We start from the raw sequence: 18,323 nt of genomic DNA, 5'->3' as shown, positions 1-18,323 counted from the left end.
TCATTCATGCAGTTATTTTTATTCTTATGATGATGTAGACCGAGCTATTCACACATAAGGGAAAATGATTTCACATTAAAGAAAAAAAAAAGAGGCTAATGGAAATGTTTAATGCGTGTAAAGTTGGCAAAAGTTTCTAGAAACAATGTGAAAAGATATTTTTGCTTTTCCTGGTGGCTAAATTAAGGATGCAACAGGTGTAACAGTGATAATTAATTGAGTAGGACTTCCACTACCACTAAATTAACAGGAATTTGGCTATTTTTGCTGCTAAAGAATTAGAGAAATTCAACAGGTTGGAAATTAAAAAATGTTGTTCGGTTTTATTACTGATGCTGATGATTTTTTTTAAAAAACGAAGATATGAAGAATGGTAATTAATTTTCTCAAATTGCATATGATCATCAAATAGACAAGTGTTCATCAATTGTAATATAGATAACAAGAAGCATATTGCAAGTTGCATGTTTATCTTATCGTTTAAACCCATATGTTAGCTCAGATATCATAAATATTTTATCTTTTTTGCATTGTTTTTTAGAAGAAATATCAATTAATTTGAAGTCTTAGCTTTTATAACATTTCGATTAACAATATTACTTACAAGTAGTTATTAGCTTAGCTGGTTAACATCTCTTGAAATTTTTTTAGGTCCAGAGTTTATACTTTACTGGTGGTATATTATAATTGTATTGTCCAAAAAAAAAAAGAGTAACAAGAAAAAAAAAAATATTTTAATTTGATGATATATTTCACATTAAATTTTAGAATAACTTGTTTATATGTATTTTGGTCAAGAGATGATGACAATAATGAATTGGTCACTTTGACAGTTGGATTCCCAACTTGGATTCCCCACTTGGGATCTCGGAAGCTGCGGTCTTCCCTCCAATAAGGGGCCTGTCCTTTTCTCCAACAAGCAAAGCCCAATGGGCCGTTCCTCTTGTCGGCACCTAGGCAAAGGAACTCAATCCAGATCGAAATTCTCCTCTCGTTGTCCAACGCCGACCTCATACAACTCTCTCTGTCTCTCTCTCTTTCTCCAACTCGATTGCCGACTTCCTCCTCTGTTTCATCTTTTGTCCGAGTCCTCACGCGGTCAAATCTGTGTGAACGGCATATTTCTCTCTCTCTCTCTCTCTCTCTCTCTCTCTCGATAATTACATTTAGGTGTCTCAAACAGTGGATAGAGTTAAATAAAAAAAAATATATCCATGAGATCCTGAAAGAGAATGAGAAAGCCATGCACTCTTAATGGAGACGCTGTCATGGATGGCGGCTCTGCACGTTTGAATTGCCTTAAAGCAAATGCCTTTCTTTCTCTATAAACATTCCTTTCCCTTCCAAATATTCGAGGGGGTTGAACAGCGGTTTCTTTAAGCAGCTGGTCCAAGGCCTTTATGTGCTTCAAACTGGCAAACGCATCGGACGGTAGCTTCGCCCCGGCAAAGACCGATGAAGTCGAAGACGAAGGCGCGGCGGCCATGATGTCATCAGCAATGGCACAGGATGTGACGCTTTCGAGCGACCACCGGTCTCGGGAGATGTCGACCATGGTCTCGGCCTTGAGCCATGTCATCTCCCCGGAGGTGGTGCCGGCAGGTCATATGGGCGGCTCCGTTAGTTCGCCGCCTTCTTCTTCTCTGTCTTCGCAATCTTGGGGTGGTCAGAGAGATCGGGAGCTACCACCCGAGTTGTTGATGAGGTATTACCATGGTTATGATCAGTTTGGCAGCTACGATGGGGAGGCATTACCAAATGTTGCAGGTGTGCTGTATATATGTTTCCTTGTAGTTTTGATTGCTCTTTAGATTTTTCTATATTTTATGTGTTCCATATTTTCTTATTCATCAACAAAAAATATAGATAGATTTTATAGATGAAATGACTGCAGAGTTACAATTCTGAACTGAAGGGATTATTAACAAAAATAATCAACATCTTGTGCTGGTGTTCTTCTTTTATTTTTTTGAATGAACACAGGAAAATATTGATTATTTTTTCCCTTTGGATGGAAGATTTACATGTTTGGAGTTTCTGAGTATGAAGTAGAAATGATATTATAGCATAAAGATCATGCAAGAAGTATCAAATTGTCATCTTTTTCGTATTCTTTCATGTGAATCAAAAGCATTCGGCCTGTTAATAACTGATCTTATACTGGCAACTTCTATATCAGATTTTCTTTTTCAGTCTCTTCTATCTTGTATGGAGTGTCATGCCAAATTTATTTATTGCATGCCTTCAGTGTGACAAGGAAAACAAACTTAGCATAGAAAAGAGAGAGAGAGAGTGGATATAATGCTCTTTTCTCCACCCTCTGTCTTGCTTGAGTTTGATCCATGCATTATTAGTTCATTGCATGTTAACAAGATGACAAACAGCTAAGAAATACACATACTCACTGTCCCTCTTCTTTATGTCTCCCGGATATAACAAAACATAACCTCCTAACATTTTCTTTTTCAGCTCTTCTGTCTTGCATGAGCCTACTGTCATTATCCATTGCATGTCTAACAAGGTGCCATATAAATAATCATGGGATGGTCTCCCTTTTTCTGTCTTTCTGTGCATCATTAACATACAGCAACAAGTTAGTTCCCAGATTTTCTTCTGTTTCTTTATGTTTCATCAAGTTTCATGGCAACATTGTTACTATTGCATGGTGATGGCAGGAGATAAAACTGCTTCCCCTCCCAACAAAACCAAAGAGATGATAGGATAGGATCAAACTCCACCCACTTATCCCTATTTGCTTTTCGTAGGAGCTATCTTCTATAACTTTGTCTTCACACGGGTATAAAACTCAAGTCATACATATCTTGAAACATTTGGTCCCCATGTTTTGCTCCACTGTTTTCATTTTATGCAACTTGGAAACCCCTATATCTGACCTCCATCCTATACAACACCATCCCCTGCGCCAACCAATCTCATATCTCTCTCTCTCTCTCTCGCAACATCCTTATCTTCTGAGCCAGCAAAGTGTTATTTATAATTTTACCTGAACTCACCACTTGCATGTATCCACCACCTTCTAGTATTCTCTCTCTCTCTCTCTCTCATCAACCAGATAATTCTGACTTCTGTTCTTTTCTATCGTTTGCAACTCTACAGCCACAGAACATAGCCCACAGAGCCTCCTAACCACTATCCAAGCCCCAGCCATGGAAGAGTCCTCCCCTTCCGGCTACCGAGAAGCAGAGAGGGAAGCTGCACCGAGGAGGCGATACAGGGGAGTCCGGCAGCGCCCATGGGGCAAGTGGGCTGCGGAGATCCGCGACCCCCACAAGGCAGCTCGTGTGTGGCTCGGCACCTTCGACACAGCCGAGGCCGCTGCCCGGGCCTACGACGAGGCCGCCCTCCGCTTCCGGGGCAGCCGAGCCAAGCTCAACTTCCCTGAGGATGTCCGCCTCTACTCGACACCTCCCCCTGCTCCTCTACCAATCTCGAATTCTCCAGCAACTCTAAGCTCTGATGCATCCAGGGACTACTTAGAGTACTCAAGGCTGTTACAGGGGGTTGGAGACTACCAAAGGCTTCCACCGACGAGCCTTTTGGATCAGTTTATGTACTCCAATTATTCTTCGGCAATGGATTCGACGCTGGCTGATGGTTCTTTAGCTACTCATTCCTTTCCAACCTCCTCTGCTTCTTCTTCCTCTGTTTTTGCTTCTTCTTCTTCTTCCTCTTCTATTTCTTCTCCTTCTTATCCTCTGTCCTATCCTTTGGAGGAGACAGCATCAGAGACTTGGGTTAGGGAAGATGGGTCAGTGTTTCAGAGGCCGTATTGGACTGATTCCAACCAGTTTCCGCCACCTTCTTCTGGGTAGAGTTGAAACTGGGGCATTTATCCTCTTCCTTTGTTCACTCTGTTCTATCTCACAGGCTGAAGGGGCTCCCTGTTGTACCTTTTCTTTCTTTCCTTTTCTTTTCCTTTTTTTTTTAAAAAAAAGTTGTGTTTCCGCTTTCAAGTTATATTCTTTTCAGCAAAGGACAAAATTTAGGGAACCAGGATCCTCTGTTCTATAGCTTGTATGATGGCTCCTATGAGAATAATTCTATTAGAGATCGCTTTTGGAGAAAGCATTGTTTGTTTTATTGCATTTTGTCATTTTTTGTTACTCTATGAAGTAAAATTAAAATAGTAAATGATACATAGATGCTTTAATATCCAATCTTACTTAGCAAGTTATAATAAGTCGATTAGCCAAACATGATATTACTTTACAATGCCCCACGACATGCTACCAAATATATCTGAAATGCTTGTTCACCAAAACTCTATATTCTCATTACAATCTTTCTCCTCCGGTGCATATATATTAATATTTTAGGAGATGAGAGAATAAATTTAGATCGGAGCTTGGTAGTAGCAATTTTAGGAATTTAATAGGTAACTGGTTGCAATTTTTTTTTTTAATACAACAGCGACTCATACCAAACATGCACAAGTGCATCCAGAAAGATCAGAAGAAGTTGACAGAGAAGAGAAAGAACGGACTTGAGACTCTTCTAGAAGAATTCTTCTAAATAGTGTGCAGTATAGAAGGCAATCTAATCAGTAGCACTGTTCATCTTCTATTGCAGTCTTTTTTTAATTTTTTTCTCTTTTACGACCTCGTTCGTTGTTGAAGACCCATGCAGGTTGTTATGTGATTCCCCGAATCAAAGTTGGTATTGATCATGGGTGTTGATTTAAGGAGCTCTAGAAGGTGGTGGCAAGAAACAAGCAGGCAGCGGCACCCTTCTCCCCAAAGATCTCACTCTCTTTGCGCAAGGAGGTGAAGTCTCTTTCGACACTGCTATCATGGCAAAGGGGCGATCTTTAATGTTCTCACCGCCCACATGCAGCCCCTCGTGAAAAAGGATGGGCCATGGAGCTGCATCACATCATGGTTAGCCTAGACCTTGTCTTCGTCAGTGACAAGAAGGGTAGGTGTTTACGCAACATCTAAACCGACGACAGTAATTCAAACGTCGGTATACCAAAGGTGCAAACCGATGCAACAAAGATATAAGCTAAGTGATTGTGATGTAAACCGAAAAGATGAGAGTCATCGATCTAGGACAAATCTTTTGATAGAGCAAAAGCTAAGAAGCAGTTAACCAGCAATTATCACTACTCAGTACATGCATAAGTGGTAGCGCTATCTAGAATGTGAAGGTAGTCGAAGGAGATAATTGCCATGCATAGTGGTCCATACCTATCTTACAACCATTCAAAATAGAGACCTTGTGTTTGGTTGGGGTCATGAGAGGGAGGATGGATAGGGTTGGAAGGATGGATGGCCGCTATCCACCATTTGGTTCAAAAAGATTTATAAAGGATAGATGAAAATGAAAAATTGTCCATCCACTAGCCTACCAATTTGTGTCTTTCCAAATTAAGAATATGCAAGGATGGATGGATGGAGCATGTGAGGTAGGGGTGAAAGTGTCCGTCTGGATTTGTTTTTGTATCTGAATCTATCCAGATATGGATGAAATTTGAACATCCGACCAATAGTTGTATTTGTATGCATATCCGTAAAAAAAATAGATATGGATATGGATAGACAATTATCCAATCTGTATCTGAATATCTGATTCCATTTATAACTTTATTTAATTTTATATATCACTTATGAACTTTTAAGAAAAATAAATGACTATATTGATATGCTATTAATTTGATTTATCATCCACTTAGGAATATCTTTGATTCTATGGTCATAAAGTTTAATTATGCAATTTTTATTTGTATTTATATTCACACTTTTAGCATCCAATTTGTATTCGTATCCATTTAAAATAAATATAAATATAAATTTTTGCGTCATCCCTATCTTTATCTGTAATTGTCAAACAAAATAATTATAGATTAGAATATACTAGTATCTGATCCGTATCCGATCTGATTTTAACCCTAATGTGATGGGTGAGTTTCTACGTTGATAAAATTATTTTATTAATTTTTTTGATAAAATCCAAACACTTCTGGACTCTTTTTTTATGAAAGGATAGTTTAGTAAAGATATCATACAAATATTATCTATCCTCTCTTTCATTTCTCCTATATCAAAAATAAGAGGAAATTATTCCAATCCATCCCTCAATGTTTCACCAAACAAACAAGAGGATGGATGGAAGACCTATCCATCTTCTCCCTTATCCATCCTCCTGCTCGATTTAGATCAAGAAAATCATACTCATAGCAGAGAGAAGAATCAACTATGTATGATAATAGTGGACCATGTGGCACGAACCAATGAGAACAAGTATCAAAAGTTAGGTAGTGATCTACTTATAAATATCAAATTGCAATACCGAAAAAGGATACTTCTGCTAATCGAACAACCAATTGTTATCTTTATCTCTATCCTTAATTTATCATTCCTTTTATCCTTTAAATTTCTTGCTCTTAGTTACCTAGTGTAGCTCTAGATTATCCTTAGCAGTAGTTAGACTCGTAGCTCTAGCTATACTCTATCTTCTTTTCTTCCAGATAAATAGTATTATAGTAGCGAAAGTCCTGCACCAGTGCCTATATTAATAGTTCTTGCCCTAATCTTTGACACCTGTCGCATGCTTGTGCAATTGTCCAAATCAGCCGTACGCTTGTTATCTCACTCATATCAATAGAAAATAGGGAGGACTATGAGGGGTCTTCTCAAAGCCCTTTGCCGCCTCGCCACGACGCATTGTTCCTGAAGTGGCCCGACAGCAGCATGGGAAGCAATGACCGTAAGACTTGGATAGGAAGAAATTAAATAATGAAAGGAAGAAGAACGAAGAAATAAGGCAAGGAATTAAATAATGAAGGAAGAAGGAAGAAGGAAGAAGGAAGAAATAAGATAAGGAATTAAATAATGAAAGAAAGAAATAAGACAAGGATTTTGATTTGCTTACAACAAACCCCTGGTCATCTCATTATCCATTTTAGTCTCCCATTTGAAAATTAAGGTTGACAGGAAGTATTGTTTTCAAAATCAAAGCTTTGCATCAAGTCACCCCTAAATCAAAACACTGTATCATCCCATATAACCATGTATTTTAAAAAATTCGGTGCATAAGCTAGAAATCTTCAAATATATATATATATATATATATATATATTGTATATAGATATTTTAGGTCTTCTAAGACCCTAGATTCTATTCCATTTTTATTATCACTAAACTGAATTTGATGATGGGTGTAAAGTTTTTCGTTTACACCCATTGTGTATTTTAGCCATATCCACCTATTTTGTGTGCATATATGTATATGTTAAATGGCCATGGATTGAGGAAGCTGCTCCAACAATCCAATTATACAATAAAATTGACATTTGGAAGATGCTCTTCAATTTTCCTAGCAAGTGGTTAATTAAATGAAAGTTGTATTACATATATCGTAGTAAAAATAGTTAATCAAAACTTTGAAAAATATTTTATTATTATTAGCTTGATTTAATGCTTACATGTGTTATCTATACCCATTTACCTACAAGATGAATGTTTGGAAGATTAGTATGTTTTTATAAACAGTAATAATATTTACACTACTTACTCCCCCACTAATCAACTAACAAAGTGTCTAAGGTTACATTATGCAGCGGTATGTTAAGTTAATACCAGACAAGGCTTCCATCTTGATCAAAATATCAAATTATATCAATATCTTGCACCTACTAATGTAATATATTTTCCATATTTACCTTAGTTTATATAAACTAGCACGTTCCATAAATATACCAATACAATATCACGATTAGGATTTTTTTTTAATCTTTAGCTGACTACTTTAAATAAGTTTTAAAAGTAAAATGTAAAAAAATCAATAACTTGAAATTATCAAATGTTATTTTGTTGCATCGATAAAGATTTTTGATACCGTGAACAAATTAATTCAAAAATAACCTACTATATGTAGAAAATCTTGTGCTGGAACGAAGTTTTGCCCTTCGATATGGTAGATTAGCAAAAAGGAGCGGCTACAGATATCTTAAGGATGAATAAGTGAGACCGGTGCTATTAGATTGTGGCAAATGCATACATCTGTTGATGATGACAGGGCTTCATTCTTTCTTTCGAGTTAGGTAACAAATAAAATGACTCATCATGAATTTACTGAATAATTAAATTGGTATGGAATTTAGTGTTTTATTGGGTTGTAGACTTTTAATATTTTTTTATGAATGAAAAATCTCACTAAAAAAGTCTAATAAGTTGTAATTAAGAATTTATATGATTAGTTGGTATGATCTGAAATATCTGAACAAAAGGGTACAAAAAGAAAAAAAAAATATCGTTCAGGTTTTCATTCGTAACCAATATATCAAACTCATTTAGCTGAACATTTAATAATAATAAAATAACTAATGGTGACAAATAAGAAACTATAGGAATACAACGTTATCCAAAACTACTATTTCTATAAGTAATACATCACTCATGCAGCACGCACAAATGAATTCAAAAGGAAAGGATAGCTAAAAATTATTAGTTATAACAAAAAAATTATTTTTTTATTTTAATATAAAACAATTATTTATGAATACAATAAAATTTATAATCACTTAGTTTTTTTTTTTATTAAATTGGATGATTCATACGGTTCTAAAAGTCAAAAAAAATAATAAATTATAAAGTATCCAGATAACTGTCTTTTTATCAATCTATCGATGTCGACATTTTTATTGATAGAAGTAGGATAAATTTTTTCGAACCACACATATCTACAGAAAGTCGGATAGCACGGCTCATTAAGTGGTCTTACTCGCGGCTCATTATTTTAAAAACTTTATTTGAGTAAATCACATGGGGTGGCGGTGTTTTATCATTATTGTTATTTTTTAATTTTATTAACTGCACTTATATTCATTTTGTGTGATCTATTTTTTATAAAAGTAAAGGTCAAAGAATCCATCCTAGCGCCGGACCCTCGCGTACTGCTCCTTTGGAATGGGGTTTGGTGATGAGATCATTGAGATGTTGGTAGGGTGCCCTGCAGCAGCTATTTATTCTCATTGGGAGGAGTGCTCTGCCCCCACGCTGCTCGAGCTTTCCCACCCTAAGCTGTAGGTTTTTGACCCCTGCATTTTCTCCGCCTGCTCTTTTACTTAAACCACATGGTGAGGATTGGACGATTCATATTTAATGAATATAAATACATCTAATATAATTAGAAAATAGAACATCTCAGAGCTCTCGAGGCAGCTCTCCATCTCAAATCCATACGGTACTATCCATATGTTTGGTTATATAGGTGGCCATCTAACCTGTAGCCTCATTAGCTTCACGAAAAATATATTTGATCTGAAAGGTCATTTCATCTCTCATCATGGTCCAAATATCATAAGCAAAAGGTGGACAACATCTGCGCCTTTCGGACCCTCTAGGATGAGCCTTCCTCTTTCCGTATGTCTATTTCTAATGAGAAAAAATGGTAGGAAACGGGGTGGGGGGAAAATAAGCCAGAGTATACAAAGCATATGAGGGTGGGGAATAGATGCGGTGCAGAGCAGAACGAAAAAAGAAAAAAAAAGGAAAAAAAAGAGTAAAAGGCAATGTTAACAAGGAAGGCCGAGTGGAGCAAGCTTCGTGACGCACAATGAGACATGCGTCGTAGAACATGAACCGTATCTTTTTTTTTTTTTTTTTTCCCGTTCGGAGTCCCCAGGTGGTCTTATGGTGCTGAGGGGAGCGGTCAAGAACCACTGCACATAAGGCTGCAAATGGAACCGCTTAAATTCAAGGATTCCTAGAGCCAAATCAGATTCTAAGATTAGATCCATTCTATTTTTTTAGATCAAATCTAAATTTACTAAATTTCGATCCAATCCATCTTATTTAAAGTTTGAATAATTTTGAATTTTTAATCATACCATCCGTCCCGATCCGAACTTGTAAAATTATTTAGATTCGTGGGCCACAGCCTGCGGCGGTGCAAATATATCTGGGGGCATGCCTCGAGCCCCCATGGTTCTTGGCAGAGATGGTCATCTACTGAGGATTTTCTACATTTTTTGGCCACCTCCTCGCGGAGCCCGGACCGGAGTGTATTAGGTATTATGGCTGCCTATGTAGCCTATCATTGGATAGGAATGCCCGAGTCTTCGAGGACAGCAGAACGCTTCCAAGCCAGAGGCGGAGAGGGCACTTCTTCATACGGCAAAGGTTATCTGCTCTACCATATCATCATTCCTTGGGATGGCTACAAAAATCTGGGGGGCCCCTTTTGCTCCTGTAGCATCCAGGACCGTGCTGATCTCATGAGAGCCCCCACCCTCTAGTTTCCTCAAGATGAACTTTGACGGAAGCATTGGCGAGGGAGGGAGCACTGGGGGCGTGGGATACGTCATCCATGACCACACTGTCAAACTGATAGCGGCTGGAGGTTGGCGGATCTTTGACATGTCCATGGTATATGCTGATCTACTAGCCACATGGGAAGGGGTCACTTGTGCAAGGCGTATGGTGGGGGCGGATTACATTATCCTGGAGGGAGACTCGGCCACGATCATCGATTGGATCCAGAGTCGAAGATAGAGAGACGACTCTAGTCTGCTTCTCTGCAATATTCGCAAGCCTTTGGATGAGGATGCTCTTCTGAGGACATTACGTATCTACAGGGAGGCGAACAACACTGCTTACTAAGTGGCCTCCTTTGCGGCCCATCACTCTAGAGGCTTCACTTGGGTGGACCACGGATCGGTTCTTACTCCCTTATATCATCTTCTTTTTTTTGATTTTGTTACCTGCATTCACACCTATCGGGTGTGAGCCGCCGTTGTACCAAAAAAAAAAAAGAAAATGGAAAGCGAGGACACGACTCATGAGGGTTTCGAGCCTTCGAGGTGGAGGCGAGAGAAAGGGACGACCGGATGAGCGAAGAAGCCACGAGGGATAAGGGACAGAGAGGGAGGTGGTCAAAGGCAGAGCTCCTCCGGCAATAGCGCTTAGGGTTCCAACAACGTAGTGACACTTAGGGTTCTTCTGTAACGCTCCCTACATTCCTCCTTTCAATTTTTTAGCTCGATTTTTTCATGTTTTCATGGCTTTTCATCCTAGATGGTCAGAAGGAGATTTTTGTCGAAAACACCTTGTTTTACTATGTGTTGTTTGCCTTTGAATGGGTTTTTCTGATGATCGGATGAAATGTGGGTCTATGATTCGGATTTCCTCTGCAGTTTCTTGTGGTTTCCAGAGATGTTGTTTGATGTCTGCTTTACTCTTGTCTGCTTTGATTCTGCAGTAATGTTCTTACAGAAAGATTGTATAAAGTAAATCCAGATAGATGGACAAGGCTAGATGGTTATGGTTATATTAATGTTTGATTTGTCTAGTCAAATGAATGTATTTGGTCCTTCGATGATAATCATAGCTGAATGTAATCCCTGCGCTAATGCTCTGACTGTTGTGTTACTTGAGTATAGTGAAAAGTTGTTGCAAAGGCTCTACTTTGGGTTCCTTAAGATCGCTTGTGCTTCTGGGGTTGATAAAATCCTTAATGCTTGTTGTGGACCATAATGTCTCTAAAATTTGATCGATCTTTGCTGGGTGAATCTGGTTCAATTTGAACTTTGTGCAGCTCATGATTGGAAGATTCAAATTGTGGTTTCTAAGGGATCATAAGTTTCATATGGTCATATATCATATGTTCTTGTCCAGTGGAATGGAAAAATATCATACCTCTTCCTGTGTGTGCTCCTATTGGTATGGTAATGGAAAAATATCATACCTTGCTATCTTATGCAATCCAAATTGATATCACAAGGTTTCACCCAATATGATGTCAGTAAATCAATCCCATCATAAGTTCTTTTACTACAAATATAAGATTTTTTTTTTCACAAAATAATTTTTGAACTCCAAGATCAACCCATAAAATGGCAATTGAGCTTGTCTATTATGCTATAGCAATTGAAAACTTCTGTTCTTTTCTTTTGAGAGGGATACAGTACCTGAAATTTTATTATCTTAGTCTCCTTATATTGGCCAGCATATCAAGACATCTGAAAACATTTAATACAGAAAAAATTTGCAGAATCAAACAGTGATGAACAAGAAAAAATAAAAAGAAGAAAAAGCACATTTTGTTCTCGTGGATCATCTTGGTTTTGGGGCTCAAGGAGTTTTTTTATAATTGATGAGCCGGACCCGAACAAGCAAATCCGATTTGGATCAGAATAGGACTCGAATTTTTTGAGTTGGGATCGGTTCTACATGAACCCGATTCGAATGACTCATTGGGTCAAAAATTATAGTCGTGGACTCGACCCGATTTTCTATTAGATTGGGTCTGGATCCAAAATTAGTCCGGCTCATTTGTTCTCCTAACTGGTGGGACATACGGCTTTTTTTACATTTTTGTTCTTATAAATACTTGCTTCACTTTAATCTGAAAAATATTAGAAAAGAAAAAAGAAACTCTATTCTCTTCTGTTATAAAGGGGCAAAAAAAGCCTTCTGCTTTCTAGAATCTCTATGAAATTGGAGCAAGTTTTTGTTTTTTTGAAAAAAAATCAGCATTTTACAGGAGAAATTCGGTTCTTCTCTACTGCATTCAGAGATTTTTTTGGGTTTTAGATGTTGGTCTCAATTCAACAAAAAAAAAAAAGTTTAATATATGGTGGGACACCTAGAGCCTCCGCCTCCTTTTTTTTTTTATTTTTTGCACTTATAAATACTTGCTTACGTTTAATCGGCAAGAAAAAAAAAAACTTGTCTTCTTCTGTTATGAAGAAAAAATGTTTTCTTCCTTCTAGAATCTCTATGAAGTTGGAACTTTTTTTTTAAAAAAAAAAAATCGAAATTACAGGAGAAATATGCTTTTTCTCTGTTGCATTCGGAGGCTTTTTTTTTTTCTTTCTTTTAGTCGTCTTTGATTTCAATTCAACGGTAAAAAAAATTATTTTGTTGTATCATCAAACGGTTAAAAAAATCGATGCATCTCCAGGAGGATTGTCTAGAATGGGATCTCACCATTTCGGTGTAGATCCTGGAGAGAGCCATGAAGAAGGGAAAACAAGAGATGGAGGAAAAAATAGCCGAGGCAGAGGCTAAAAATCGTCTCATTTCGATGTAGATCCAAGAGTGAAAGCCAAGAAGAAGGAAAGAAAAAAAAGGAAAATAAAGAGGGAGGAAAAAAGCTTGAGACGGTGGCTTAGAAAGGGGCATAACCTTCGATTTTTGGAGGTTGCACTCACCATTGCTAGTGTGCACATTTTGAGAGAAAACACAAACATGACTATTGGAATTGGCTTTCTCATACACTAGTATTCATACTCTGTCATTAAAAAAAATAGAAACAAGAACAAAGTAGTGAGCCTCCAATAAGGATGCATATCGGGCTAGTTGGGCTAGGATATAAGTGGTTTCGAACTCAACTCAAGTTACTAGACTCCTGGGCCAAGCTCAGCTCAGCCTGTACTTAATCCAACGTGCATGGGCCCAAGCTAAACTAATGAAGGCATAAGCGGTATTCTCCAACTTTGTATATCTTGTTTCAACATCTTGGAGGACTTTGATGATATAATAGATCAGCTTTTGGAGTCCTTGAATCGGCACCAAGCTCATGGCGAGGGGAGAGATTGCCAAATCTACATAGAGCATCTCTCCTGCTTACGACTTAGAGAGAAGGGGTGGTGAGTCGAGGTATTGTTTAAGTTGGTTAGTGATATTCTGACACTCTTCCATTGAAAGTTCCTCGTCTCCTTCGGTGCTTTGAAGAAGGGAAGGCATCTTTCCACCGATCTTGATACAAATCTACTGGGAATAGCTATCCAATTAGCCAAATGCTGCACCTCCTTTATTATATTTGGCGGTGATATCTCAGATACAGCTCGGATCTTTTCTAGATTTGCCTCAATCCTGCATTGCGCCATGATAAATTCCAAGAATTTTTCTGAGGTAACTCCGAAAGTGCATTTGCTTGGATTGAGCTTCATGTGATACTTTCTCAGAGTTGTGAAGGCCTCTTCTAAGTCGGTGATGTCTGCTTGGCTTTCTAGCTTTTTACGAGCATGTCGTCTGCATAGACTTCCATATTTCTATCGATCTATTCTTTGAAAATTTTGTTAACCAACCACTGATAGGTCACCTCTGCATTCTTCAAGCCAAAAGGCATGACCCTATAGCAATAAAGAGCCTTGTCACTGGTAAAAGCGATCTTCTCCTCATCCTCGAAGGCCATTTAGATTTGATTATAGCCTGAGAAGACATCAAGTCAATGGCCGATGTCTAGAGGTTGCATCTACAAGCTAATCAATCCTTAGAAGACGAAAGCTATCCTTTGAGTATGCTATATTGAGATTGGCATAGTCAATGCGGACCCGCTATATTTCATTAGCTTTTTTCACCAAAGCGATGTTAGCTAGCCAATCAAGATATTTGACCTCATGGACGAAGTCAGCTTTCAAAAGCCGGTCAACTTCCTAGTTAATGATTTGTTGTCTTTCTAAGACAAAACTCCTCTTTTTCTGTCGCACAGGTCGGTTTGTCGGGTCCACGTTAAACCTGTGAACAATAACATCAAGACTTATACCTGACATATCAAAGACTGACCAGGCGAAGATATCTACATTGGCTTGAAGAAAGTTGGTGAATTGAGCTTGAGTCACCTCGTCCAACTGGGAATCTATCTGAATCGTTCGGCTCGCTTCACCTTTGTTGAGAGGAATGGAGATGAGGTCTACAGTTGGTTCTCTTCATTGCTCTTTTAGTTTGTCTCAAACATCTAGACCTTCTATGGGGAGCACCTCGACGGGCTTTTTTTCCTTTGAGTGTGACCATATAGCATTGATGAGCTAATGCTCAGTCACCTCGGACTTCACCAACTTCATTTTTTTGTGGAGAACCTCATCAACGAATGATAAGTCGATCCAACAACTCGAAAGGTGTTCATACTAGGCCAACCTAAAATTGCATTATACATAGAGGGGACTTTGATCACCAGGAAGTCCAACTTCATGGTTGCCTGTCGTGTCTTCCCTGACTAGCAGTGACTGGAAGATTAATTACGTCTTCTACAAATACAAGGTCCCCCAGAAAAACCGACGAGAGGAGAATTAATTCTCCTCAACCGATCCACAAGTAAAAACAATATATCAGTCGAGCTTCTATATCAACTAAAATCCTTATTTCATTATTCGTGATGGAAAGAGAGATTACAACAACATCATCATGCGGAGCTTGAACTCCTTCCAGGCTGTTGTTGGAAAAGGAGATGACATCCCTAATCCTTTATCTCTGTAATGTTGTATGCCCTGCTCAGCCATCGTAACCACGACTTCTCGATGAGCAGGCATCTCCAACCACATAGGGCCTTCAAAAATGGTGTTGATTACTTCCATTGTTGGTCGATTATCGTGTGGCTCCTAGAAAAGATGCTGCTGATCTAGGTTGGCTTCCTCCCATTCTCATCAGTCGTTAATATAACGTCTGAGGTGCCCACGTCGGATGAGAGCTTCAATAGACGCTCCTCGGTGTCATGGCCATGGTCCCAATGAAACTTATAGTACTTTTTATCTCTTCTATTTGCTGGCACCTTTTTTTTTTTTTTTTTTTGCTAAAAACGGTGATTCATACTACACGGGTACGAATGCACCTAGAAGAGTCAGCATACAAAATGTCCCGAAATGCACCGGGCAAATCATCCTCACCAACCCATAGGGAGCCGCCTGAATGGCTCGCAACATACGCCGCCACCCAGTCCGCCGCCCCATTGGCCTCTCGGTATACATGCACAGCTCGCCATAGTACCCCCTCCCTCAGCATCAACCATATATCCCGGAGCAATGGATGAACTCCCCTCTCGTTGAGAGAGCCCTTCCGGATCCAGCTGATCACCGTGGCCGAGTCTCCCTCCAAGATGATGGAGCTCGCCCGAAGGACAAGTCGCGCAAATCGCAACCCCATCCAAGCCGCACGCAGCTCTGCCCCTGGTAACGAGCTGTCGAAGATCTGACAGCCTCCAGCTGCCACCATGCTGGACCCTGGGCTCCTGATGACGAACCCGGCTCCACCCCTCCTACCACCCTCCTGGACTGAACCATCAAAATTAACCTAGAGGAAGCTCGGGGGTGGGGGCTCCCGGTGAAAAACACCACATGAGGAGCTGCCGAAGCAGAGTGAGAGCCCCAGGTGTCCCGAACTATCAAAGGTCCATGGTCCATGTCTGCGTGGAAAAAGTCCGCAGCCTGTGCTCGGGCCCGCTCCAACACAAACCACGGGGACAGACTGATATCATCAAAAATACGGCCGTTCCTGGCCAACCAAACCTGATAAGCTATGCATGACGCTCTGATGGCTGCAAAGCGCATCTGTGGGGATCTAGACCAGCTCTGAACCTCCTCCAGGAAGCACTCCCTCCGGCTCCAAGCGTCCGCTGGTAATCCTGACAGTCTCCAAGTCCTCCTCGCCCGACCACACTGAAAGAGAACATGATCCACTGACTCCTCCACCTCACAGAGCGTACACAGGGGGGAAATGCCAACACCCCGTCGGCTCAGCTCTGAACTAGTCGGCAGTCGGTCCCAGGCCACCTTCCAGAGGAATAGTGCAACCCTCTGGTGTAGACCAAACCTCCATACCCAAGCACAGTCCCTACCCAGCTCAGACTCCTGCAGAAGCACCCGAGCAACATCACCCACTCTAACTCTGGTCCTGCATGTAGTGCTCCAGACCCTGACATCTGGACCTGCCGATCCAGGAACGGGAAGAGCCCGAACCCGCTCCGCTAAGTGCTCCCCAAATAACTGGCCCAGTCTGTCCTCGTCCCACTCCATCACCCCTGGCACGAGGAGATCACATACCCGGAGCCCCGCAGCCCTCTCACCTCTGATCATCGTCGGCCACAAGCTCAGCGGGAGGGCATCCACCCAGGGGTCCTCCATCACATCAATAGTCCGACCGTCACCAATCAGCCACCTGGAGTGTGCCTGAGCCATAGGCAGATATCTCCCAACCTCCCGCCACATGAATGAACACCTCCGACTACCCGCCACCTGGCCCACAAGGCCTGCTCGACCATATCTCGCCATCATGACCTGACTCCATAGACCCTGTGGCTCCAGCACAAACTGCACCGCCCGCCTCGCCAGGAGTGCCTCTCGCCTCGCCAGGAGTGACTATACCCCCAGGCCACCCTCGCTCAGAGGCAGACAAACTCTCTCCCAGGCTACCAGATGCACCCCGTGGCCCCTCCCCAAGGAGCCCCACAAGAAGCTACGAATAAGCCGCTCAATCCCCACCAGCACCGTCTTCGGCACAACTGTGTGAGCCATAATGTAAACCGGCATAGAACAGAGCACTGACCTGACCAGCGTCAGCCTGCCCATCATAGAAAGCGATGAGGCCCTCCAGCCCTCAAGCCTACTCTGAACTCTCTGCACCAATGAGGAGCACTCTGTCACCCGCAGCCTCTTCCCAGTAATCGGGACTCCAAGATAGACCAATGCCCCCTCCAGCTCTCGCATCCCCAATATCCCCCTGATCTCCCGTCGCACCCTCCGCTCCGTGCTCGGACTGAAATGTATATACGACTTTTGTGGATTAATCCTCTGTCCAGATGCCGCACAGTACTCAGTCAACACTCTCTGAAGGGTCCGGACATCCCTCGCTCTCGCCCTAGCAAGCAGCAAGCAATCGTCTGCAAACAACAAGTGAGAAATGGGCCGGGCACCAGGGGCTGGACTATAGGCAGCCAACCCCTGGTCCACGCAAGCTACATGTAGGCAACGAGACAGTACATCAGAGCAAATAATGAACAGGTATGGGGACAGAGGACATCCATGGCGAAGCCCCATAGTGGCTCGAAAGAAGGGGGATGGAGTACCATTGACTAAGATGGAGAAGCTAGGCCCTTGCACACAGCCAAGGACCCAGTCAATCCAAGTCTGATGGAATCCAAAGCTCTCCAAAGCACGCCTGAGGAAGTCCCAGCGGATCCGATCATAAGCACGCTCTATATCCAATTTCACAGCCATCAAACACCGCCTCCTAGAAGCACGCTTCAAGTCTCCCATCATCTCCTGTGCTAGCAAGATATTATCCGATATACTCCGTCCCCCCACAAACGCCCCCTGCTCCATACTAATCATGCTAGGCAACAAGGCCCTCATTCTCCCAACCATGATCTTCGCTACTACCTTGTACAGAGTAGTACACAAACTAATGGGCCTATAGTGGCCCGGCTCCGCCGCATCCTGACGCTTCGGAATCAGGGTGATATAAGTGACCTGCCAGTCCTCTGCCATCATCGCTCGAGAGAAGTATAACTGCACTGCCTCCACCACTGACCTCCTAATGATACTCCAATACCTCCGAAAGAAGAAGGACGGAAATCCATCCGGACCT

At 41.1% G+C, this 18,323-nt stretch overlaps 1 protein-coding gene across 1 annotated transcript; it reads left to right on the top strand.

Moving 5' to 3' along the window:
• Positions 1-1,256: 1,256 nt before the first annotated feature.
• Positions 1,257-4,101, top strand: LOC120112443 (ethylene-responsive transcription factor ERF110-like). The gene is made up of 2 exons (XM_039131892.1): positions 1,257-1,767; positions 3,118-4,101. Exons 1-2 carry the CDS (start codon positions 1,401-1,403, stop codon positions 3,831-3,833), a joined length of 1,083 nt encoding a protein of 360 aa, XP_038987820.1. The 5' UTR covers positions 1,257-1,400; the 3' UTR covers positions 3,834-4,101.
• The last annotated feature ends 14,222 nt before the right edge of the window (positions 4,102-18,323 follow it).

The sequence above is a fragment of the Phoenix dactylifera genome, chromosome 1, assembly GCF_009389715.1.
Source record: "Phoenix dactylifera cultivar Barhee BC4 chromosome 1, palm_55x_up_171113_PBpolish2nd_filt_p, whole genome shotgun sequence".
NCBI lineage: Eukaryota > Viridiplantae > Streptophyta > Magnoliopsida > Arecales > Arecaceae > Phoenix > Phoenix dactylifera.
Note: the sequence above shows the minus strand (reverse complement) of the source record. Positions and strands in the feature narration are given on the sequence as shown.

Excerpts from the sequence above, each read along its gene's own strand:
- LOC120112443 (XM_039131892.1), top strand. The coding sequence starts at position 1,401 with ATGTGCTTCAAACTGGCAAACGCATCGGACGGTAGCTTCGCCCCGGCA. Across the intron at positions 1,768-3,117 it reads GGCATTACCAAATGTTGCAG|CCACAGAACATAGCCCACAG; the intron begins GTGTGCTGTATA and ends GCAACTCTACAG.